This window comes from Staurois parvus, unplaced genomic scaffold (genome assembly GCF_062004578.1).
Source record: "Staurois parvus isolate SC_StPar_1 unplaced genomic scaffold, SC_StPar_1.0 ptg000081l, whole genome shotgun sequence".
Classification (NCBI taxonomy): Eukaryota; Metazoa; Chordata; class Amphibia; order Anura; family Ranidae; genus Staurois; species Staurois parvus.
In genome coordinates, this window is record NW_028317877.1 from 1,402,313 (window position 1) to 1,428,466 (window position 26,154).

The 26,154-nt window shown below is 43.0% G+C and overlaps 1 protein-coding gene across 2 annotated transcripts in view; it reads left to right on the forward strand.

Moving 5' to 3' along the window:
• Positions 1-11,613: 11,613 nt before the first annotated feature.
• The window catches only part of PHF10 (PHD finger protein 10), a 62,170-nt gene continuing 47,629 nt past the window's right edge, over positions 11,614-26,154 (forward strand). For both annotated transcript variants that reach the window (XM_089669695.1, XM_089669696.1), the window contains exons 1-3: positions 11,614-11,768; positions 15,804-15,931; positions 22,825-22,955. In XM_089669695.1, coding sequence (XP_089525821.1) covers positions 11,694-11,768; positions 15,804-15,931; positions 22,825-22,955 — 334 coding nt within the window. In that variant the 5' untranslated portion in view covers positions 11,614-11,693. The remainder of the gene's footprint in view (positions 11,769-15,803; positions 15,932-22,824; positions 22,956-26,154) is intronic.

Below are 26,154 nucleotides of genomic sequence, written 5' to 3' on the forward strand. Positions count from 1 at the left end.
ATTGTGTGATAAAATAAAATCACACTTTATTTTTTACTTCTCCGGCTCTTTAATTATTCACAAAATCGCCTATAGACACTGAAGAAGTATTATATGTGTCTCAGAAAATTCTACAGTGCTAATTTGTGTGAGCGGCTGGAATGTTTGAGGTTTATTGTAGAAAGCCAGACCTTGTCTCCCACCTTCAACACAAGGTTATGTCTCCTCCTTTTATCAAAATATCTCTTATAATCCTCTTGAGCCTTTTGCATGGTCATCCAGAGTATCCTGGACTGTATGCACTGATGCTTCTAGGGTGACATCCAGAAAAAAGGAAGGGTGAAATCCATAATTTGCCCAGAAAGGAGACTGGTTAGTAGAGGCATGGACACAGTTTTAAGCAAAATTTGCACAAGGAAGAAGAGATGCCCAGTTATCCTGAGTGAAGGTAGAGAAGAATCTTAGGTATTTATCCAAGGTTTGGTTTGTTCTTTCCATTTGCCCATTACTCTGTGGATGATATGCAGAAGATAAACACACTTCGATGCTCAGGGTTTTACACAGATATCCAAAACTTAGACATAAATTGTACCCCCGTCAGAGACTATATTGTTAGGCATCCCGTGCAGTCTTACTATTTCCTTGATGAATGATTGTGCTGTTTCTGTAGCAGAAGGGGTGCCCACCATCGGTAGGAAATTGGCCATTTTGGACAGCCTATCTACTACCACCAGGATGGTGGTGAATCCATCAGAGGGAGGTATGTCCACTATAAAATCCATGGAAAGCATCTTCCAAGGTTGCTCGGGAACCGGTAGAGGTCTTAGTAGACCCCCAGGCTCTGGTGTTGCTGCCTTTGTTGTGAAGACAAGTTGCACAGGAATTGATATAGTCTTTACAGTCTTGTCTCAGGTTGGGCCACCAAAAAGTTCTCTGAACAAATTCAGTTGTTTTCCGTACCCCAAAATGACCTGCAAGCAGACGGTCATGACATATTTTAAAGATTTGAGGTCTTACTTCTTGGGGAATTAAAATCTTGTTATTATGCCATAGTAAATCCTCATGCTTTCTCAACAACGATACTTCAAACCCGACATATGAAAGGGAGGCTTGCTTGATTGCCGCCTTTAGATCAGGTTGGATCAGTAGGAAGTTGTGTGAAGACAGGATAGCACTGGGTGTCACAATCGCAAGATCGCCGCCACCAACATGCGACAATCGCACGACCGTGACCACCAATTTGTCACGATCGTGGCGTCAGACCCCAGACCTTCTCACCAAATTCGTGACGGAAGGACCGGCCGATCTAAAAACCACAATGTGATGTGTGTAACAATGCCACACCCAGCTGCACCCTACACAGCAATATTCCAGCTAATGGATTTCAATCTGTGCCTGCAGCCTGGATGTGCTTGTTACTGGGTCGGGTTAATTACGCAACTAACCCTTCACTGCCACCAACCCTTTTTGTACAGAGAAAGGGGAAACTCTCTTTATCAAATATACACTGTAATGGTTGAAAAGTCGTCTGTCCAATACGGTCACCGCAGGCCGTTTGGGCAGAGGATTAAACAAACACAGTAGCGTCTCTTTAGAGGCAGGAATTCGTAAATTGCAATTAAGCGCTTTTGAAACAGTTTAACACTTTTAGAAAGGAATATTTATTACTAAAAGAGTCAAACAGGTGCAATAAAATATTTACAGAAAAAGATGTAACTAAGATATATATATACATACAAAGAACCATAGCACAGCAAAGAGATATCAGAGAGGATGTTAAAGGGTTAAGTTACTTGCCAATTAAGCCTTAGCCGTAAGCAGATCCAAGTTTCAGAGCAAAGGGTCTCCCCAGGTGGTATATTGATGTTACAATTGGGAGACGTCTTCAACTTAACTTTTTAGGCCTGCTAGCCTGTGTTTTAAAGTCCCCCAGCAGGGGGGTGGCTCTGAGTAACTGACCAATACTCTGTTTAGGGAGGGATCATCGGGCGGACTCTGAATTAGAACCAACATCTGTCATAATCCATGATATGAAACATAGGGGACAAACTGACTTGAGGAATGTTCATTTAATTCTGTCACCTATGCTGCTAGGTTTTATGAGGTTACAATCTCTTTCAATTCCTGGGAAAAGCTGCCTTATCTCGGTTACGAAGTGAGACATTACACATGTTCTTGAGCAGCTAGTCTCTGTCTCTCTTGGGGGGCTTTGCAGCTCTGGGCCCCCTGCTGCTCTACCTGCCAGTGACACTTTTAACACACACACATCTGTTACTGTGCCTCTCAGGAAGGGAGGGGGAAGGAGAATGAGAAATGAGAGACACAATATATACTCCGTACCAAGATGGAGGTGCCAACAAAATGGTTGAACTGCGTACTTCACTGTGTTTTGCACAGTTTTTGCGATACTGGGGGCAGCTGTTTCAGGGGTTTCTGGAAACATGCAAGACAAGGCCATCTGCTTTCCCATTCTTAGACCCTGGGCGATAAGTAATTTGGATACTAAATCTCGAGAAAAACAAAGAAGCCCATCGAGCTTGTCGTGGTTTTAACCGTTTTGTGGTTCTAAGGTATTATAAGTTCTTATGGTCAGTAAATATGATGGGATGAGCAGCACCTTCCAATAAGTAACGCCACTCTTCCAAGGCTGATTTAATGGCCAGTAATTTACGGTCCCCCAAATCATAGTTTTTCTCGGGTTGACTTATTTTCCAGGAAAAGAAAGCCACTGGGTGCAGGAGAGCCCTGGGCCCCTGGTGTTGCGAAACAATTTCTCCTGTAGCGATTTCTGAGGCGTCAATCTCAAGGACATAAGGGTAGAGCCGGATCTGGATGCTGTAGTACTGGAGTAGAGGTGAATAGAATTTTTCATTTGTCAAAAACCCCTTTAGCTTGCAGAGACCACTGAAATCGAGTATGCAGACGGATTAACTGGGTGATAGAAGCAATGATTGTAGAAAAGTCCTTAATGAACCTCCTTCAGAAATTGTCAAAGCCCACAAACCTCTGGATACCCTTCTTGTCAGTGGGGGCAGGCCAATTAATGATGGCTGCTACCTTTTGGGGATCCATAGAAATTCCATCTGTGGATATAATCAGGTCCAGGAATTGAATTGATAATCTCTCGAATTCACATTTTTCTGCCTTTTCATATAGTCCATGCTGTCTCAGGGTAGATAAGACTTTCTTGACATGCACTCGGTGTAGCTCCAAGGTGGCAGAAAAGATAAGGATATCATCTAAGTAGACTATCAAAAAGTGATCCAGGAATTACGGAAAATGTCATTTACGAGGAGTTGAAAGGTTGCAGGAGCATTGCAAAACCCGAAAAGCATAACAAGGTATTCGAAATGCCCGAAGCGGGTTCAAAAAGCTGTTTTCCATTCGTCTCCTTTGCAAATTCGGACTAGATTATAGGCGCCCTGAAGATCCAATTTCGTGAAGATTCGGGCAACACAGAATCTTTGGAAAAATTCAGGAACAAGAGAGAGTGGGCAATGGTTTTTAATGGTAACTTTATTGAGTCCCCAGAAGTCCACACAAGGCCTGAGCGAGTGATCCTTCTTCTCCACAAAGATTCTGGCCCCAGCAGAAGCACAAATTAATCACTTCTCGAGTTTTTCGCCAATGTAAACCCGTAGGGCCTCAAGCTCAATTTCTGATAATGGAAAGATCTGCCCAAAGAGAATCTCTGCCCCGGGAAAAAGCTTGATAGGGCAGTCATATGGCTGGTGAGGTGGTAGAATGTCGGCCTTCTCAAACACATCCAAGTATTTGTTATAGGCTGGGGGCACAATCTGAGTGTTATTGGATACTGTTTGAACGATCAGGCAACTGGACGAGTCTGTGAGTTTTGGGGTGAAACAATGTTGTAAGCAGTAGGTAGAGGAGAGAGAGATCAGTCCACTTGTAGATTATGGGCCTGAAGCCATGGGATCCCAAGGATGATAGGTAACATGGGAGAACATGGCCTGAGTCTGTAGATGTCAATATAGGAATAGCTTCCTGTGTTACAGGTCCTAATCAAGGAACGGTCCCATCAGCTAAATGGACTGCAAGTTTCTGTTTCTTGTTCCTCAGCGGGACCCACAAATCTCTTGCCAGGGTAATGTCCAAGAAACAACTGCATACCCTGGAATCAATGATTGCTTGGAGTTTCACCTCCCCTTCTGCCACCTGCAATGAGATGGGTAAACAAGGTGAGCTGGTATTGATCCGGAAATATGGGAGTAGACAGCATGTGGAGGAGCAAATCGGTTAATGACATTGAGAATGCATCGGTTAATACTACCCCTGTTAAAGTGAAAATGGAGACACCGAAAAAGTCTATGTTAAATTATGAGGGTATGAATAGGAATTTCAATAACTATACACCTAGGCATCCCACGCCAAAAAATGGGTGGAGACACCAAACAGAGGACCACCCCAAAAGAAATCTAAGGTAGGTGGTAAAGGGAAGGGATGGAAACCCTACCCGTATAGGCCCAATCAATATCAAAGAAATGGACCCAATTATTATCCTAGGGAAGATTATTATAATAGACCAGAATTTCCCTATAGGGATGACTATAGGACACAAGGGAATAGAACACCTAGGGAGTATTATCAAGAAAGAGGGAACCCTTACCCGCCTAACAGAGGAAGGAGTCCCTTGCCTGTATATAATAAATATGAACCACTAAACTATGGGTACTCTGAGCAAGATTATTTAGAGAGAAGGTGGAGGGAGAGGAGTTTAGAAATGGAAAGAAGGAGAAGCCCCCCAAGAGGAGAGGGTGCAGAGCCGGGAGGAAGAAGCAAAAGGAAAAGAGAAAATTAGGAGAGGGGGTTTTCAATTTGAGTGGGGTACCTCTTACTAAAGAGGAATTGCAGGTTTTAGGCAAGGGTCTCAAGTATGCCCCTCCCAAACCAGTATCTAAATTCGATGTGTATGTAGACATTCAGAAATTTATTAGGAGGTTGAACATCAAAAAGTATTTTTTGGGTTTACCAAAAACCCAATCAAGTGTTGCGATACCTAATGATGAGTTTGTCCATTCCAATTTAAAAAATAAATCGTTGTTTAATCCACAAGTTTCCAATAATAGCCAGATAGATACTTTTAAAAAAAATGGTCGTTTCTGATTTAGAACAATTAACTATTCCCAAAGTTGGTTATAACATGGGTATCAATATAGGAATTAAAAGTCTCTCCAAAAGGGATAATCTAGTAATTAGACCGGCGGATAAGGGGGGGGTATAGTGGTGATGACTAAGGAGTATTATCGTACAGAGCTAGAAGGGCAGCTTAAAGATTCCACCACGTACCAAGTGCTTTCCAAAGACCCTACCTTTGTATATAAGAAAGAGCTGGGTAAATTGATTAAGAAAGGTACTGACAAAAAAATACTTGATAAAAAGGAGTCTAAGTTTTTGATCCCCGAATCATGCAGGATTCCGGTAATTTATACCATTCCAAAACTACACAAGGATCCAGTCTGTCCGCCGGGCAGACCAATTGTCAATGGGATTCAATCAATTTTGGCCAGGCTGGGCCAGTATATTGACATCTTTCTCCAACCTCTTGTAAAAAAATCAAGGTCGTATTTACGAGACACAAAGCACCTTATTCAGGTCCTTCATGAAATTAAGGATAAGGATCATGGTGATATATATCTTGCGAGTGCAGATGTTGCATCTTTGTACACGATTATTGGACATGAAGAAGCTATTAAGTAAGTAGAATGGGCCCTACGAGAATTTAGTGACATCAAGTGGAAGCAAAGAAAATTTTTAGTAGAATGTTTAGATTTTTGCTTATCGCACAATTATTTTTGGTATGAACATAGGTTTTATAAACAAGTATAAGGGGTTGCTATGGGAGCGAGGTTTGCCCCCAGTGTGGCCAATTTGTTTATGGCCCTCTGGGAGGAAGAGGCTATTTACCAACAAACCCCTAAAGAGCTCCTGGTATTTAAACGCTATATTGATGATGTGTTCATAATATGGAAGGGGGATGCCAACTCCTTACTAGCCTTTTGTAATAAACTTAATAATAACGACAAAAACATCAAGTTGACATGGGAATATAGTAACTCCAATATTAATTTTTTGGATCTGAATATAGGTATACAGTCATGGCCGAAATTGTTGGCACCCTTGATATTTCTCCAGGAAATCATGTATTTCTCACGAAACGTATTGCATTAACACATGTTTTGCTATACACATGTTTATTCCCTTTGTGTGTATTGGGACAAAACAAAAAAAGGGAGGAAAGAAAGCAAATTCGACATAATGTCACACAAACCTCCAAAAATGGGCTGGACAAAAGTATTGGCACCCTTTCACAACTGCGGATAAATAAGAATGTTACAAGCATGTGATGCTCCTGTAAACTCACCTGGGGCAAGTAACAGGTGTGGGCAATATAGAAATCACACCTGAAAGCAGATAAAAAGGAGAGACGTTCACTTAACCTTTGCATTGTGTGTCTGTCTGTGCCACACTAAGCATGGACAACAGAAAGAGGAGACGAGAACTGTCTGAGGACCTGAGAACCAAAATTGTGGCAAAATATCAACAATCTCAAGGTTACAAGTCCATCTCCAGAGAACTAGATTTGCCTTTGTCCACAGTGCGCAACATTATCAAGAAGTTTGCAACCCATGGCACTGTAGCTAATCTCCCTGGTCGTGGACGGATGAGGAAAATTGATGAAAGATTGCAACGCAGAATAGTCCGGATGGTGGATAAGCAGCCCCAAACATGTTCCAAAGACATTCAAGCTGTCCTGCAGGCTCAGGGAGCATCAGTGTCAGCGCGAACTATCCGTCGACATTTAAATGAAATGAAACGCTATGGCAGGAGACCCAGGAGGACCCCACTGCTGACACAGAGACATAAAAAAGCAAGACTACAGTTTGCCAAAATGTACTTGAGTAAGCCAAAAGCCTTCTGGGAAAACGTCTTGTGGACAGATGAGACCAAGATAGAGCTTTTCGGTAAAGCACATCATTCTACTGTTTACCGAAAACGGAATGAGGCCTACAAAGAACAAAACACAGTACCTACGGTAAAATATGGTGGAGGTTCAATGATGTTTTGGGGTTGTTTTGCTGCCTCTGGCACTGGGTGCCTTGACTGTGTGCAAGGCATCATGAAATCTGAGGATTACCAAAGGATTTTGGGTCGCACTGTAGGGCCCAGTGTCAGAAAGCTGGGTTTGCGTCCAAGATCCTGGGTCTTCCAGCAGGACAATGACCCCAAACATACGTCAAAAAGCACTCAGAAATGGATGGCAAAGAAGCGCTGGAGAGTTCTGAAGTGGCCAGCAATGAGCCCAGATCTAAATCCCATTGAACACCTGTGGAGAGATCTTAAAATTGCTGTTGGGAAAAGGTGTCCTTCCAATAAGAGAGACCTGGAGCTGTTTGCAAAGGAAGAGTGGTCCAAAATTCCGGGTGAGAGGTGTCAGAAGCTTATTGATGGTTATAGGAAGCGACTGATTTCAGTTATATTTTCCAAAGGGTGTGCAACCAAATATTAAGTTAAGGGTGCCAATACTTTTGTCCAGCCCATTTTTGGGGTTTTGTGTGACATTATGTCATATTTGCTTTTCTGCCTCTGTTTTATATTTGTTCCAATACATACAAAGGGAATAAACATGTGTATAGCAAAACATGTGTTAATGCAATACCTTTTTTGTGTGAAATACTTGATTTTCAGGAAAAATATCAAGGGTGCCAACAATTTCGGCCATGACTGTACAACAAGGGGCTTTGGTCACTAAAACTTTTTTAAAAAATGTAGATAGGAATGGATACATTCCGAGTGACAGCTGTCATTACCCTTCCTGGCTATTTAATATTCCGAAGGGTCAGTTTATACGGCTCAGGAGAAATTGCACCAAAATAGAGGATTATAAGGAACAAGTAGGGATGATAGGGGAAAGATTTATCTCAAAAGGTTATACAAGAGAGCATATTGTTAATAAAATGAATGTAGTTGAAAATATGGAAAGAGAAATGTTATTAAAAGATAAGGGGAAGAAAACTAAAGTGGCCAATAGTAGGGACAGTGTGGATCAGGTCCCAATTATTATGGATTTTAATACACACTATAAAATGATTGAAAAATTTTTTAGAAAACATTGGCCTATTTTAAGGGTAGACCCTGGTCTTAGTAATATAATTCTATTTTATTTATAGAAAGGCACCGACCTTAAGGACCAGATTGGTAAAAAACGTTGTAGATCCTCCAATAAAAAATAAACGGGTCACCTTTGTGGACCAAAAAGGGTTTTTTCCCTGTAGATCATGTCGTGCATGTAAGGAAACTAAAGGGCATAATAAAAAAAAAAGGAAATTTTTTGAGTCCAAGGTCGACAGAACAAGATATGAGATTAGTGATTTTATATCATGTAGGACAGAAGGGGTAGTCTATGGGTTGCAATGCCAATGTGGGTTGCAATACATAGGCAGAACTAAAAGACCCATGTGGAAAAGAATCGGAGAACATATTCAGAATATAAAAAAGGGCTATCCAAAACACAGCGTTTCAAAACATTTTTCTTTGTGTCATAATAAAGACCCCTCGTCTTTAATTTTTTGGAATATTGAAAAATACAAGAGCCATTGGAGGGGGAGTCACAAGGTGCGGTCTCTTAGTAAGGCCGAGTCGCGGTGGATATATACAATGCATACACAAGCTCCTAAAGGTCTGAATATTGAATTCGACCTGAATTATTTTATAAGTGATTTTTGATAATATTTTAAAATATTTAAATATTTTATCTCTTATATATTTTATTATATTTGATCTATCTGGCTATTATGATATATAAATATTTTATTGGTGATTTTTTGGTATGTTTTTTAAATGTAAACTCATGACATGGAGTGTTTACATGGAGTCGAATTACAGGCTTATACATATATTCTATATATATTTTGTATACATGTTTATGTATATATAGATATATGTATTTTTTAATTATATATTTTTAATTATATATTTTAACTATATACTTATTGGTTTTATTATGCCCCGGTATTTGATTCTATTTAGTGTTTGGGGATGATTGGTGGGTTTTCAATTGTTAATAAAACCACCGTTTTTTGTCTTTCTGTAAAATATATTAGTAGTTATATTCAGTCCCATTGAGACTGAGTAGTAGTGTCTGCATGGGTCGAGACTTCAAGAATATGGCCGCCGTGGGTTGTCTCTTAAGTTGATTGATACCCAGGCAGCCAATATAAGTAGTGAGTGAGACTATGGGCGTTCACCCTGATGAAGTCACGTGATACTCGTGACGCAACGCGTTGGTACGTTTGTCTAGTACGTTGTCCATTGTCTATTCCGGAACGCGGTGACGTCACTTCCGGCGTCCGCGCCATATTGGTACTCCATGAAGCCGCATGTCAGGAGGACAGCTGAAAGTTGTTTGCGGTCGTTTGCCTACATGTAAGTGGGTATTTTGTTTTTTATTTAATAAATTTTATATATTGCACTATGGAGCCTGTTTGGTTTATGTCTCTGAGTGGACGATAGAGGTGTTGCCAGAGCGGTGGAGTGCAGGAAGAGGTCTGGCTAAAGCTACCATCATTCCGGTCATATTGAAGGGATCAGCAGGAGATTGCCTGATTATCTGTTGAACGCTGGTTGGCCCTTGAGGTCATTGCAAGGAGGTGAGGGGGCACTCAGACTGGTTTGGGATTTCTGTGGCACGTATGACACATCCACGTGTTTGAAGAGTTCCTCACCTGTGTGCTCAAATTGGACTGTTTTATCACCCCTTAGTCACTTACTAAGTGTGTGTCAATTTTGCACCTTGACACCAGTGATAGATAAATGTTATTTTACGCTGTCACCAAGGGGGTTGATTCACTTATGCTGTTTTATTTCTTTGCATGCATTGTCTAAGTGGATTTAATGCTGGTTTACTATTAGCAGCGCTGCACCATTTTATATATTTTTAGTATATGGTTTATTGGTACATAGTAAGTGTTAGCAGATTTATTACTGTTAGGGCCATCTAAGCGCAGGGGTTCTTTCATTCATCATGTGGATGAGCAGACTTACTGGGTCTCAATGGACAATTGCATAAGAAGTGTCTGGAACCCCCACAGTAGAGACACAGGTTGGGCTGTCTTTGACGCATCCTTTCAAGGAGGAGCATACTAGGTCAATTTGCATGGGTTCAACTTCAGTGACAAGAGCAGGTGGTGTGGCAGGCAGAGGAGCAGGGAAAGAAGGCACCTTGGGTAGCATCCAGGATGGTCGGTAGGAGCTAGATTTTTCCAACCGTCATTCCCGTAGGTGACGGTCAAGCTGGTCAGGCTGAGGTGATGAGAGGGCTCCTCTTACGGCTGAGTGCAATGCACCCCTGAGGGTGGTCACAGGTGCAGTGCCCAAAGAAGCACGGGTTGCCAATGATATAGATGCCTGGTGATGCCCGATGAGATGACACCCGTGGGTGGACAGGACACAGGAGAGGGTTCTCCATAGGACATCCAGGTGGATGTGCGAAGCAGGAAGCAAAGTCAGAAGCCAGAGCCAGGGTCAAACACAGAGCATCAATCAGGAGTAAAGACAGGAACAGAGTAAGGAGTAGACTGGGGTCATACACAGGTAATCAATCAGGAATAGGCAGGAGCAGATCCGAGGAACAAGCCAAGTTTGAGAGCCAGGAGAGGAGCCAAAGCAGGTCAGGGTTGGTAACAGATAATCAGCAGGAAAGTACATACAAGAACACAGGAACAGAAGGCTGACGATAATCCAGCAATTATTGTGAGGGGCTGCAGTACTTATAAAGGCCACTGGGCACATGCAAATGGATGCACGAGTGTCTGCCATGTGCCTATTTGTGCGCAAATTAGCGTGGCCATATTGGGCATTGGCGCATTTGCCAGGGCTTCCTCGTTTCTTTCATTGACACAATACCCCAGGAGTTTAATTGACTTGATGCTATACTCTGATTAAATAGTGTCTTTAATTTTTATGAGCAGTGTACTTTTAGTGATCATTTGATTTTTTTTTTTTGGGAGGGGTGTTCAGATAGGCTGTATGTTGCCCATGTTTTCTAGCTGCAGCACCATTATGGTTTCACGCACCCAAAAAGCCAGTTTTTAGATGTGTGGGGGTACAGTTAAGAATAAATGGCACGTCTGCTACATAGCAGCACGTTTCTGTCTAGGGATGTGTGCACACATGTGATTTACACGCCCTCCTACACCTATAACACAAAGCCACTATAAAATTACTGCACATTATATGAGCACTGTAACCAATCAGCTTCTAGCGTCAGCTGGTTTGTTTAATCTTTGAAAATGAAAGTTGAAATCTGATTGCTGAGGAAAGGTGCTCCACATTCTATCAGCTCCAGTCTCTATACACTCCCTTCTCTTCCTAGTTACACACTGCTGCAATGAACCAAGAACACATTAATGAACCAGTCATTGCTCGTTTCTACTAAGCGTTTTCCCCACCTTCCTCTCACAGACACTTCCATGTAAAATGGCGGGCTTTGCGCCTGCGTCTTGTACATTGTCAGTGGGCTGGGCTCTGGGCGGTGCTTAGCCCAATAAGGTCTGTCTAAGGGCGGGTCCTTGTGCTGTGTTGACTAATGCATAGTGGGTGTGGCTTTTGTTCGCGATAGAAGCAAATGCATAGTAGGGGAGGGGTCTGTTTAATACTGCTCTCCCGTTGTTGTGATTTCATGTGCTGGCTCCAATATGGCCGCTGTGTTGTCGGCGATGAGGCCTCCGTGTGATAGTGAGCCGTCCACTCCGGCCCCCCCCTCCCTGAAGGTGAGAGAGCTGTGTGTGGTAGTGTGCGCTCCATGGAGCTGCCTGTGTTCTCTCTCACCGTGCAGTCATAGCTGACACTTGTGTGTTGTCATTGTATGGCAGAGACTTCCCTCTACCTGGAATATGTGCTGAGAGGAAGGAGTGTGTGTCTGCGGCTCCCTCATCCCTGAACAGCTCTGTCCTTTCCATCACTAGAATGCAAGATTTAGAAGGTGCCAACAGTGTGTGCTGTACGTTAGGTTACATTCTATTGTATGGAGGAGGCAATTCATGACATGGATATCTGTTCTGGTAAATGAGACTTTTATTTTCTTGTGGGTATATGTGCCAACCAACTTAGCTCAGCCTTCTCCAAAGTGTGGCCCTTTGCTTGCCTTTATCTGGCCCTTGGGGCACTATTCTTCCTACTGATACAAGACACTATTCCATCCACTGACACCAACAATGGGGCATTCCATTGAAACGAATGAAGGGGCTGTAGCCATGCCGTTGTCGGCCCGAGGGCCTCAGCCGGGCTCCAGCCGTGCCGGTGTCGGCCGGGCTCCAGCCGTGCCGGTGTCGGCCGGGCTCCAGCCGTGCCGGTGTCGGCCGGGCTCCAGCCGTGCCGGTGTCGGCCGGGCTCCAGCCGTGCCGGTGTCGGCCGGGCTCCAGCCGTGCCGGTGTCGGCCGGGGGCCTGGGCCGGGCTCCAGCCGTGCCGGTGTCGGCCGGGGGCCTGGGCCGGGCTCCGGCCGGGGGCCTGGGCCGGGCTCCGGCCGGGGGCCTGGGCCGGGCTCCGGCCGGGGGCCTGGGCCGGGCTCCGGCCGTGCCGGCCGAGGGCGGGGCATTTTATACTCCCAGTGACCCTAGCCCCCCTTAAGGACAGTGAACTGGCCCTTTGTTTAGAAAGTTTGGAGACTCCTGCCATAGATGAATGCAGGGGCCCATAGAAATAATTTTTATGTGCCCTGTTCACACCATATTGGCACGTTAAGGTGTGATGCAATGCAGAAACGTGCAGGATTTTGGGGTTTTTACGCAGCGCAAATCTGTGCATTGCATATGTCCACAGTGTGCTGCGGTGGGATGTCGAATGGAGTGCCATTTTTGTAAAGAGTACAAAAAAAGTAAACTGCACAATTTGTAACACCATATTGCGTTAACCCCCCCTGCCTCTATGCATCATACACCAGGACACATGTGTTTTTAACTTACAGGCTTGTGTGAATGAATACCTCGGGATCTGGAAGCTTATTTTTGAATGACAAAATACTGCGCGCTTTATCTTTTTTTTTTTTTTTGTCCTCCAATTTTAAGGCTTTATTCAGACTGGTGATTAGCACACCCTGCAGCTTTCAGTGGCAAGAATCTGTGAATTTCTGCATCTGGAATGACAGGTGTGTGTGTCTGTGAATAGCTGCATTTTGGATGCATACAGCCACGATCAGCGCAGGAATCGCTGGTAGTGAAAACAGTCATGAATGGCTGCAGCCCCCCCTCAGCATTTTTTTAGCATGTTTTCAGAAATGCAGGAACGCACAACACTCAATTTACCATGGTTTCCTGTGGGTCCCATTCATATCTTTGAAGTTTCGTGTAGTGCATTTTTTGGAAGCAGTATAGGGCCCTTTTTTTTTTTTTTTTTTTTTTTTTTCTTTTTTTTTTCCATGCAGAAATGTTCATATTTGGGGTCCATAAACTTCAATGCAAGTGCATCAGGAATGCATGCAGATGTGTTTTTAGTAGGGTTTTGTGTTTTTACAACCTAAAAAAAAAAAAATCTTGAAAATGCATACAAAATGCTCTCAAAAAAACCGGAAGAGAAGCGCGGTCACACGCACTCAGGTGTTAACCCAGGCTAAAGCTGACTATACATTATAACATTTTCTTCAATTTCCCTTAGATTTACCTTTAGCTATGCAGTGCAAGGGCTTACCTGATTACGTTTGACCTCTTATTGTATGATTTTGGTAAAGCTAATGGAAAATTGGATAATGTATGGGTTGAGCGGCCTCTCTCTCTCTCTCTCATCACCTGTCTGATTGTAGCCTTAAAGCAGAGTTCCAGTTCCAAACACTGTAGCTGCTGACTTTTAATAAACACTCACTTACCTGTCTCAGGATCCAGTGATGTCCCTTTTCTTCTTCTCTTCATGGCGCTGGCATCTCAACTGTGGGCCCCAAGGCTGTGACAGCTTGCGGCTTCACAGCTGGATGCCCACTCATGCTGCGCCTCCTGATTGGTCCAGCAGTCCTCTGGGACCTGTGAAGGCTCCCAGGAGACTGCAGGAGGAAGGAGGGGGCCGAACTTCCGGCTCACTTCTCCGCAGCGAACTGAGCTGGAAGTGGGATCGGGTACCTGTCAAAACCAGTTACGCGCTCCCCCTTCCAAATATGGCAGTGGGGGGAGGCAAACAAGCTGAGCTTCCACTTTTGGGTGGAGCTCCGCTTTAAAGTGGTTTAAAACCACAGACATGAGCTATGAAAAAAGGTGACGGGAGGGACGTCCAGCACACAGACTGTGATTGACAGCCTCGGCTCTCTTCCCATGTGCTGTGTCGGGAGGGGGGGGGGGTCCCTTCCTCCAACTGTCAGAGCTCTCCTCACTGAGTCTGTAATTTCAGCTATCTGCCCCCTCGTTTCTGAAATCTCAGACATGCTTTATAAATTCTGGACTTTGATATAGAGAAGACTGCAGATAAACAGGTACAACATACTGTATGTAGGAGGATTTCTTTCAACTGTGTATCACCTGAAGCCAGGCACTTCGATGGGTATATAGGCGTGTTTACAAGAACTTTAAAGCAGAACTAATGGCACATACTTGCCTATTCTCAAATGGTTCAATGTCCACAAGGTTCCTCGTGGCATCTTCTCTCTGGGTCTTTAATCGTGTTGATCTGTCAGTGTGCCAGAATGTAAACTGAGCTGCGCAGTTCATTGTACATTTTGCAGGGAACCTCAAACAGGTAGGTAATTGTATTTTATTGCATGTCTCCTCTGCAATATAGAGCCTACCTGTTGGTATTTTTAAATTTTTTTTTTGCCTTCAGTTCCACTTTAGTGTGTGTATAAACGGAAGCCTGGCTATTCACCTTACAGAGTAACAGAATACATTATTTGGGTGATTCTTCTGGATCACCATGAAGGTTTACACTATGCACTATGTGCATTTGTGCTCTGTGGTACCGTATATTCTGACTGATACTGTGTGTCATGGTGCACTACGTGGTTTAAAGAGAAAAAAAAAAGTTGCTTTTTTTTTTTTTTGCGCATCAGACGGGCCATGCAAATGAAAAAGCTACCTTCAAGCAAAAGTTTATTCTGCTTATATTTTGCCTTTCCTGGTTTCTCCTCCTTTTTTTTTTTTTTTTTTTTTTTATTTTTGGACTCATGGCATTTTAAATAAAATTCAATTTTCTTTGCATAATGTTTTATTAGTTCCATTGATGTCTTTACTGGGTCTCGGTGCTTCTCTATGCAAGGCAGGCAGATCATAGCTGGGAGGAGTTGCTGGCAGGGCACTGTAGATTGCTTCCTGAAAACATCATAGCACTTTGCTGGCTTTTGGTTGGCGTTGTGCATGATTAAAAATTGCTTGATGGATAGAGGTCTTTCAGGAGGAGTGGGCTTTCCTAGACTGTATTTTCATGCAGACCGCTTTAGGTAATGCCCACATGTGATGCTGAGCCTTCACTCATAAAAGAACTGAAATACAGTGAAGGAAAGTGGCAGACCAGGGACAAGTGTGGTAGAGGAGGAAAGAGCTAGATGACATCGTCCAGGCAGGCAATGAGGTGGTCTGTATCTGACTACAGTTTCTAACTCACACTGTGAGAAGCTCACCATGTGCAGTAAAAGAGTAAGAAATGTCAGTATGTGAGTAGAGCCTGTACAGCTGTGACTGACGGGAACGCCCCCCGCACAGATATAGCTGTTTTGTGATGTTTCCAAAAATATCTGCTTTACTTTCTGTGATCAGCTCTCTCCCTGTGATGCATAGTTTATTTTTTTTATGTGCATATTTGATCTTTTATAGTTTTTTGTTGTGTACTTCAGGAAGACAATTCTAACGATGGCAGAGAAACAGAGGACACTTCTAATGATGGAAGTCAGCAATCGAAGAGAAGAAGAACAGCATCTGGAGAAAGTTCTCCAAGTTGTGAAAATTCAAATCAAGATTTTGGGTACGTTTATTGTGCATGCCACTTAATGCAACAGTTAAAAGGGTATGTTTTACCTTTTGTTCCACCTGTATATAAGGCAGAACAAGTAACATTCCAGCAGCTGCAGCCTCCCCCTAATCTTCTCCCCTGGCACATGCTGTCGCTATTTGGAATAACGTGGCTGTGCAGCACTCTGCCCACATGGGTACATCTTTCAGTTTCCTTTAAATGACTTGATCTGCAGTACAAGTACCATTAGCTTTTGTGGCTGACTGCTTGTATTTCTGAATGGACTTCAGGGTTGCTGATGAGTGGTTTCGTAGTTCATTCACAAGCCTTGCGGCTTGTAATCAGTCAGCCCATATGAAGGTACAGGCTGAAAGCTGCAGAGCTTGTCTGCAGGAGTCTGGCAGTGCACCCCTAATCAACTGACTATGGGTGCAACACCTTCCAGGCTTCTTAGGGAAAAAATAATAAATGCACATTTTTTCCTGCAAAAATATGTACTTTGTATTATTTTTTTTTTTTGTCTTCCAGGACAGCCCATGAAACATTGAGTTCTTCCCATGGGACAGGAAACACGCTACCCCATTCAGAATAAAAGGTGGTCCTCCAGGCCCCTACTTCCAGTATTCGTGTTTCCTCTGGACGGGGGTAACATGTTTCCTAGAACCTGATAGATTCTTTGGAATTTGGTATACTGCGCCCTTTTGTGCAATATCTCCTTTTGATCTAGGGGAAAGAGGAGTATTGCCTTGCCTTTCTGCTTTGTTTTAGACCAGGGGAGGGTCGGACCAGAGTGAGTCGTGGCCGTTGTTCGCTTACCCCCTTGCCAGAAGCAGGTGTGCGGCTGGTCATGTCCTCCTTGGCTGTGCAGGACTGGGAACCTCTGCAGGAGGTATTCTATGGCATCTTTTTCTGCGGCTCCTGCCTAGTGTGGGCTAGATGGAGCCGGCCAGCGTTCCTGTATGGTGGAGGGGGTGGGACCTTGCATTCAAGCTGGTCAGGAAGAAGCGGAGGCTTCACTTTTGGGGGCATGTGATGTCATTTCCGGGCGCTGGGAACGCTGGTTCCGGTTCCCTTAAAGGTGCCAAGCAGGCATGGAGGGTGGCTGGTGTGCGGTGGATCATTCCCAGCAGAGGCTGCAGTAGCGATTCCAGGAGGGTAAGTCATGGAGTCTTCAGCAGTACCCTCGGTTACAGCTGAATTCGGACCCTCAGGCACCAGTACATCAGAGATGGATACAAGGGGGAGGGCTCCTAGCTGTATTAATGTGAGTGTTTTTTACTGTCATCTACAGCTCCTTTGGTGTTCGGTTATACCTGATGGGGCACGTTTCTTTTTCCCACTACAAGCACAGGGAATGAGTTGATTTCTAGTGAGCAGTTCCTGAGGGTATCTTTATTTTTTTTCAGACTAAAGTTCACGACAAAGGTCTGGAGCCTGTGTGTTTGCGGCAAAGCTAAATTCCTCCTGGAACAAGCCTTTATGCTGTTCTTGTATCAATAGTCTGGTTAACGAGGATTCTACCTCAACTTGTGTTAAGCTGTTGTCTGTAAAAGAACTGGCTAGCACTTTAAAAACAATTAAGACATTTATGTCGGACTTCAAAAGTCCTTCTCCTACTCTACCGAAGACTTCTGCGGCATCTAGTAGGCCTTCTCCAGCCAGGGAGGTCAGAGGAGAAGCCTTGGAGGAATTTTTAATGACTCATGCTGCCTCTTCCTCTGGGAGTGATCCAGAGGTTGGCCAGTCTGACAAAGAAGAGGAGGAATGTTTGGTACCTGTGAAGTCTAGATACAAGCTTTCACTGGATGATATTGCTGACTTATTGAAAGCAATTTATGAAACACTTAACATTGAAGAGAAAGTTCAGCTCTCTAAACATGATCTGATGTATGAAGGTTTACAAATCAAGAGGTCTAGATTTTTTTTCCGGTTCACAAATCCCTTACTGATGCTATTCATTAGGAGTGGAAGGAACCCAGGCGTAAGCCTTCCTTTTCTAACAGCCTAAAAAGGAGGTTTTCTTTTGATGACTATGTTCAGCATCCATGGAATAAGGTCCCGAAATTGGATGCACCACTTTCAAAAGTGTCAGTACTAACCTGGCATTTGAAGATATGGGGGTTCTTAAGGATAAAAAAGATTTCTTCCTTTAAAAGGGCTTGGGATTCCACTATTAACCTCAGACCAGCCCTTGCAGCTACTTGTTTAGTAAGAAATTTGCATTTTTGGTTAACACAACTTGAGTCACACCTGGTTGTGGGTACTTGAGAGGATATGGCGAAGAATCTCCCTCTTTTGATTAAGGTGGCAGGTTTTCTTGCAGATTCCTCAGCTGAAGCTGTAAAGATGGCGGCTAGGTCTGCGGCCCTCATAAATTCTGCCAGGAGGGTGCTTTGGCTTAAAATCTGGTCAGGTGATACTGCATCAAAGATGCATCTATTCACCTTGCCTTTTTTCTGGGAATAATCTTTTTGGCCCAGGGTTACAGGAGGCCTTAGAAAATACACCCAATAGGAAGAAAGCATTTCCAGAAAAGAAGAAAAACACAGGTTTAAGGTTTTTTTTTTTTTTCATGGCCAAAGGCAGTGACAGGGACCCTAGGCTGAAAAGGCATTGATCTGGTCACAAGGGGTAAGGTAAAAAAGGAATCTTATTCAATCCTCAAAGCCCCCCAAAATCACAATGACGCTCTTTTGCCTGTGGGAGCAAGACTGGGGGACTTCCTCTCAAACTGGGAAAACATTACCTCCAGTCAGTATATGCTTCACCTGATAGGTCAGGGATACAGACTGGAATTCGACTCAATTCCGCTTCAAAGATTTATTTATTTATTTTTCACGAGGCTTTCCCGAAAATCGGGAGAATGCAAAAGCCTTGTATCTCTTAATTAGAAAGATGGTGGATCAGAAGATTTTGATCCCAGTACCACACCTGGAAAGGGATGGAGGTTTTTCTCGCACTCTTTTGTTGTAAAAAAAGTTCTGACTAATTCTGAATTTAAAACCCCTAAACAGGTCAGTGAGGTACAAGCTGTTTCAGATGGAGTCAATTTTCACTGCATTCCCTTTTCATGCGGCATGTCAGAAATTTCTGAGGATGGCCATTGGCTCAAAGGATTTTTTTCAAAGGTGCTGGGAGAGTCATTAGCCCCATTAAGGGAAAAGGGCATTCTGATCATCCCTTACTTGGACGATCTTCTCTTGGCCCCATCCCATCAGGAATTGTTAGAGCATCTAAAGATCACTCAGAATCATCTGCAGTGCCTTGGATGGCTCATCAATTGGGAGAAATCAAATCTGATTCCCTCCAAGACTATCAGAATACATTGTCAGTCAAAAGATTTTTCTTCCAGAGGACAAATATAGCAAAATGATATATCGGGTAGTGGGACTACAATAGAATCTCCCTGTTGCATCAATGAATGTCTTCTACAGTAGGCCTCATAACCTTATGCTTCCCAGCTGTTCCATGGGCTCATTTTCATCATAGAAAATTGCAAATGTTCCTAGTCAAAACCTGGAACGGTTCAAGGGACACCCTGAGGACCTAATTTCTTCTTCCCCACAGGGTCAGGCAATCCCAGTGGTGGTGGAGAATGAGGTCTCATCTCAGTATAGGGCTGGAGTGGACTTATCCTATTTCCAGGAGAATAAGAATGTACCCTAGCTCCTGGGGGTGGGGAGCAAGATTTTGCGCAGGGACAGTGGTCAAGGACCGAAGCCAGGGCCTCTTCGAATCAAAAAGAGTTGTTGGCGGTCCAAAGAGCAGTGAAAGTGTTTCAGCCTCTACTGAGGGGGCATCATCTCCAGGTACTCTCAAACAACAGTACCACTGCGGTGTATATCAACAGGCAGGGGGCAGAAGTAGTTCGAATCTGCAGGCAATTTCAGACAGGATACTGAGGTAGGCAGAATGGAATCTTGCCTCTACCTCAGCAGTTCATTTGAAGGGCACTCAGAATATTCTGGCAGATTTTCTAAGTTGCCAGATGGTGAGTCAGGAGGAGTGGAGCCTCAACAACAAATTTTTCTCCTGGCTCACAACTCTTTGGGGGCAGCCAGAAGTGGATCTTTTCGCCACTCAAGTGAATGTGAAGACCAAAACTTTTTTTTCTCCTGAGTTTAGCAGATGCAGCTGTAGGTATAGATGCTCTGGCAAATCCTTGGAGCTACAATCTAATTTATGCTTTTCTGCCTTTCAGGCTAATTCCGCTAGTATTAGAGGTTTCTGGTGGAAAAGACAAATTTAATTCTGGTGGCCCCATATTGGCCGAAGCATGCCTGGTTTGCTGTTCTTCAATCCTTAACAGTCACCCCTCCAATTTTTCCTTCCAGTGAGGAAGGATCTACTGTCTCAAGGCCCAGTAGTTTACACAAACTTGGAGATGTTAAGACTAGCAGTGTGGTTCCTGAAGAGCAAGTCTTGAAGGGAGAGGGTTTTTCTAACAAAGTTGTGGCCACACTCATGAACTGTAGAAAGCCAGTTACAAGAGCCATTTACTTTAAAGTATGGAGAAAATTTAATTCCTGGATGGAAGAACAGGGGAAGTCAGTCCCATTTGGTACAGACAATCCTGGAGTTTTTTCAGGAAGGATTAGATAAAGGGTTGTCTCTCAGCACCTGGAGGGTTCAAGCAGCTGCTTTAAGTGCCTTTCTCAAATAGTTTCTTATGGACAACTCCATGGTCTCCAAAATTTTTTTTTAAAGTGGTTTCCAGGATGAAATCTATCCAAGTCAGAACCTGTCCCTCATGGGATCTGTCATTGATTTTGCAGGCATTGCGTTCCAGTCCTTTTGCACCTCTGCAGGAGGCATCCATTAAGATTGTGACCCTAAAGACGGTTTTTCTCATAGCCATTACTTCAGCCAGAAGAATTGGTGAGCTTCAAGCTCATTTGATTAGGCTGCCTTTTATGTCGATTTTTGAAGATAGAGTGATCCTTAAGACTGACCCAGGATTCTTGCCTAAGGTCACCTCGTCTTTTTATCGAGCACAGGATATTGTTTTGCCTTTTTTCTGTGCCTCTCCAAACAGTGAAAGAGAAAGCAACTTCGGTTTTTTGGATGTCAGGAGATGTCTCCTATATTCTCTAGATGTGCCTAAACTATACAGGAAATCTGATGCATTATTTGTGCTTTTTGTAAGAAAACTCAAGGGAAAGCAAGCATCCAAAGCCACTATTGCAAGATGGATTAAACAGGCCATCAGTCTATTATATGAAGTTAGAGACCAGCCGGTTCTCTTTGTTAATGCACACTCCACAAGGGCCTTTTTCACTTCCTGGGTAGAGAGGGCTGTTGCAGGGTGACTACCTGATCAAGCCTCTCCATGTTTATTAAACATTATTGTGTGGATCTAATGACCAGTCAGGAACAGGCTTTTGGGCATAAGGTCCTCCAGGCGGTAAGTTCTTGCTTATCTTGTGGGCTGTCCTGGAAGACGACTTGGGAAAACCGGAGTTAGACTTACCGGTAACTCCATTTCCAAGAATCTTCCAGGAAAGCCGGATTACCACCCTTTACTTTTGATTATGCTGTCTGTAGTTTTGTTTTTCAGGTCCATCCTTCGATTCTTGAATATACTGGAAGTAGGGGCCTGGAGGACCACCTTTTTATTCTGAATGGGGTAACATGTTTCCTGTTCTGTGTGTGGAGCTCAACGTCTCATGGGCTGTCCTGGAAGACTATTGGAAATAAAGTTTCCGGTAAGTCTAACTACGTTTTATTAAATGCTGAACTTATCCTTTAAAACTGGGTTGGAAAGGGGGGGATAGATGGGTGGTATAGAAGCTATTGCCATAGTGTGCATGTGACTGGCCATAATGGTATAAGGAGAACTTTCCTTTTTGTACTCTCTAAAGATGTCCTAACTGATTTCAGCCTGCTGCATTGGACAAATTTTGAGCCATGGGTGGTCCTGTCAACATAACCTGGCTCACAGACTTAAACTTTATGGCTTGGTTCACACGTGTTTGCCTGGGCATGGCAGCGCGTTCATTTCAATTGGCTGTCATGCCTGTGTTTTCTGCAAAAAAAAAAAATGCATGCTTCTTTTTAAAAATGCAGCTGCAGGGAAACCACATAGTCTTTTTTACCATGCAATTTCCTTGCAGTTCTTACACCTGCAAACGTGCTGTGGGCTGAGAGGCATAAAGGTGCCATTCAGAATGAATGGCAGACTTGCGCATCTCCTAGGAGCAAGGCGATTTGGTCGCTTTTCCCACACCCACAAGCAGCTTGCACAGTGTGAACCAGGGCTACAATCAAAGGCGCTAGATGGAATAATGGTGGTCTGAACAGCAAGTGCATCCAATCGTGTGTGTGTGTGTGTGTGTGTGTGTGTGTGGTTTTTTTTTTTTTTGTTTTTTTGGGGGGGGGGGGACGGAGTTTTGTGTGTGTGTGTATGTATGTATATATATATATATATATATATATATATATATATATATATATTATTTTTACATTGCCTTGTTAAAATCTTATAACCTGTGACAACAGAAATAGTAATTTTTTTTTTTTTAGCGGGGTTATTGGACATGATGGGGATGGATTTTGTCGGGACCACAGGAAAGTTGATGGCTGAATCTTTTCTCCCTTTCTGTCTTAGTGATTATCAGACAGGAAATGGAGGGAGTGGGACAAAGAGAGCAATACAAATTTGAGATGCATTGGTTGTGCTTCACCTTCAATATCTGTGTGTGGATTTGTTCATTGGTTGCATAGGTTATTTTCATATAAGATTGTAAGCTCCAAGGAGCAGGGCCCTCTTGTATTGAACTGTATCTTTGCGGTATTGTCTCCCTTTATATTGTAAGGCGCTGAGCAAAACTGTTGGCGCTATATAAATCCTGTATAATAATTAAAATAACATGTATGTGTGTTTTTTGTTTTTTCTCCCCCATCAGCTCCAGCTATTTCCCAGCAGAAAATCTAGTTGAATATAAATGGCCATCAGATGAAACAGGGGAGTACTATATGTTACAAGAGCAAGTCAGTGAATATTTGGGTGTCACTTCCTTTAAACGCAAATACCCAGGTAATGAGATGTGATCCCATGCAAAGAAAGAAATGTTTAAAGAGGTTATATAGTCTTTTTTAAATGTTTTTAATGTTTTCTGTGTAATTGCTTATAGAGTAGCTTGAAGTAAATTTTATCAATGTCATTGTTCAGTTTGTAAAATGAGATGTACTCACTGTAAAATCCTTTTCTTGTAGTCCACAAAAGGACACAGGAAGTCTTGACCCTCTGTCTGGATAGTGTAGATTGGCCCTTTGCTTATCACATGCACTCTCCCAAGAAACAAAAAAACCCTCTCTAGCAATACACACCAAACATGAGCATGTGCTTGTGACTATGGGTTCAGTCTGTATCAGGTGGTCATTTCAACAAGAGGAGGGGCAGAGAAGAAAGGATGAAACAGCCTTTTTACACAATGTAGAGGATTAACCCTTTAGGTTCCACAGTTAGTATAACAAGCATGCTTTACTTCATATACAGATTGATTTTACTGTTGTGGGTTTATTAACACTTTAACTCTCTTTTCATTGCATAGGGGAGAAAAAGCCCTCCTACGTGATGATTTGTTTGGTGACAAGTTCTCTTTTAGGAGACATCTGGGGTCTCCCCTGTGCTCCACTGAATGTAATGCAATGCAGATTGCACGTTACCATGGGTGTGTGGAAGCAATTGGGGTAGAAGCACAGTTGTCACAATGCTTCTGTCTGACAGGCAGCAGTCTGCCTGTCAGATGTACACAGAATTATGGTGACTGCAGCCATCAGGAGTGTATGTGAACCCCCCCCCACCCTCCCCTGGTGTCAAGGCTGTATGACGTACAGACCCGGAAGCAAACGGGTTAAACTTTCGGGCTACAATGCCAGGTACAGGAGAATTGGGCACTACCAACATGCCTTTTTTTTTTTTTTTTTTTTTTTTTTTGTAGCAAAGCAGTGCCATGAGCATGATCCTGGGACCTATGTCACTCAATTGTGGGAAAAAAATGGTACTGCACTGCAAAATACTGTTCAGTGTTGAAACCAATGTGCTCAAAACTAAATGTATTTAAACCAACTCTTAAATGCAGTTCAAATAAGTGGTAAAATATTAGAAAGTAATTGAAAATTAAATGGAGTCCATTCAACCAGTCTTTAAAGTGTTTCTAAACCCAAAACAGTCTGTATATTCCGTAAAGCACAAAAAAAAAACTGCTGTAATACTGACACTCAGTGGCTGAATATCTCCTTGCCATGGGAACTCTGCCATACTGAAGTTTCTATCTGCCAAACCCAGCTCTGATGAAGGGAGCACCCTTCGAAACGCGTTAGCCTTCATCCCCCCCCCCTTTTTTTGATTTACCTGTAACCCTGTTTGGATTATGGTTACTTATGCCTGTTATACAATCATTTTGTGAGTATATTTCCTTATTAATAAAATTAGTCACTATTTATTGAGGTAATGCGCAAGGTTTGTGCGCTCTTTCTTTCATCTTCCTCTATTCCGTAAAGCATGCTGGTTATACTCACTGTGGAGCCTAATGGATTAATCTGCACTGTGTAAAAATGCTGTTTGATCATGTCTTCTCTGATCCTCCCCTTCTACTGTCCTCCTCAGTTTAGTGTTTTTTTTTTTTTTTTTTTTTTTTTTTTTTTTTTTGTGGGGGGTGCATGTGATCAGCACTGTCCAGACAGAGGTCAGGAGTTATGCAGCCTCGTGGGACAGTAAGGGGAGAATGAAAATTCCTCCTTCTGGATTTAACCAGTGCTCTGCTGGGCACTGATAGAAGTCACAAGACTGCTCTAACTGCTGATGAGAAAAGGTATTTAGCAGTTTATATCTACTAAAATAATTGCATTTCCATGTTCTGTGCAACGTGGGAGACCAGATATAGTGAATGCAGGGTCCTGAGTTTAGTAACACTTTAATAGTGACCATCCAGCATTCGTTAAATGGAAATAAAAGTGCAAACATGTTCACTCCACCACCATCGGCTTTGTGGACAAACGCTTACCTTCCGTGTTGGACCTTATAATTATAAAGGGTCAAAAAGGCAGGGTCCCTTTTTAAACAGTTGAGATGAGCTTTAATGGAGGATTGAACTCACAGCTTCAAAGTAGCCAGCTCAATGAAATACCCAGTAATGCAACTGGGTGCAGTAATGCAAGGAAAGAATAGGAAAACGGTGCTCTTTGTATTTACAATCAAAGGTGTTTATAAAAACTTGCATTAAAAACCTGCAATACCACTCTTCAGTAGTGGCACACAGGAGCAGGGACATTTCCCACAGCTCACCGCTCTGCAAAGCCTGAATGCACTCGTTCACTAAGCTCTGGGGAAAATTCCTTTGCAAAGTAAACAGCCTATATGCCAAAGAATACCCAATCATGTGCAAGGAAAATAGAAAAAAAATTGCATATTTGCTTGCACATGATTGAATGATCTGTAGGTCTTCATCTCATTCACTAAGCTCTAGCCAACTTCCTTTGTAAAATGAACAGTCTACTAGCCATTAATAAATCGACCCCTTTGTCTATGCAGAACTAGAAAGGATTTTTGCAGTACAAAGCCACCAGTTAGAGGAAGTGAAGGGTGAATACTTGGTCCAGTGGTCCCTCGCCGGCATCTTCTGAGTGCCGGTCTTCAGGCCTTTTTTATTGTTCAGCGAGGCATGCACAGGTGCTAGTCATCCAAGACTTCAGAGGCCAGCCCGGCACTGTAAGCTGATCTACGCATGCAAAGTTCAACCTTGAGAGAATATTTCCTTTACTTTAGTATCATAGGTAACACAGAGACTCAGATCGGTTCCAGCAATGATGTAGAGAAGAGGCTTGATTTAGGTTAAAAAAAAAAAAAAAAAGATCCCCTTGCTGTTGGGCACTAACAAAAACAGTTGTCATGTTAGTAGTAGAGTTTTAAGTGTTAATGTCAAGTGTCCCTCAGTGAGCGAAAAAGAAATGTATATTTAAACAGGGGCAGCCACACCTAGGGTCTCATGTTACTTCTACTGACACAGTGGTGAAAAGATCTCTACTGAAGCTTCACATTGTCTTGTAACTTTCTGTCTTGATATCCACATTCCATCTGAGTAATCCTCTGAACAGCACTCGTACAGGAAAGTACAATGTACTAAAATAAAATGGCACATGCAATATGTTTTTTGTTATTGTTTTTTCCATGCAATATGATGCTCTGCTAACCTTTTTATTGCAGCACATTGAGGTGTGCTGCAAATGTTGTA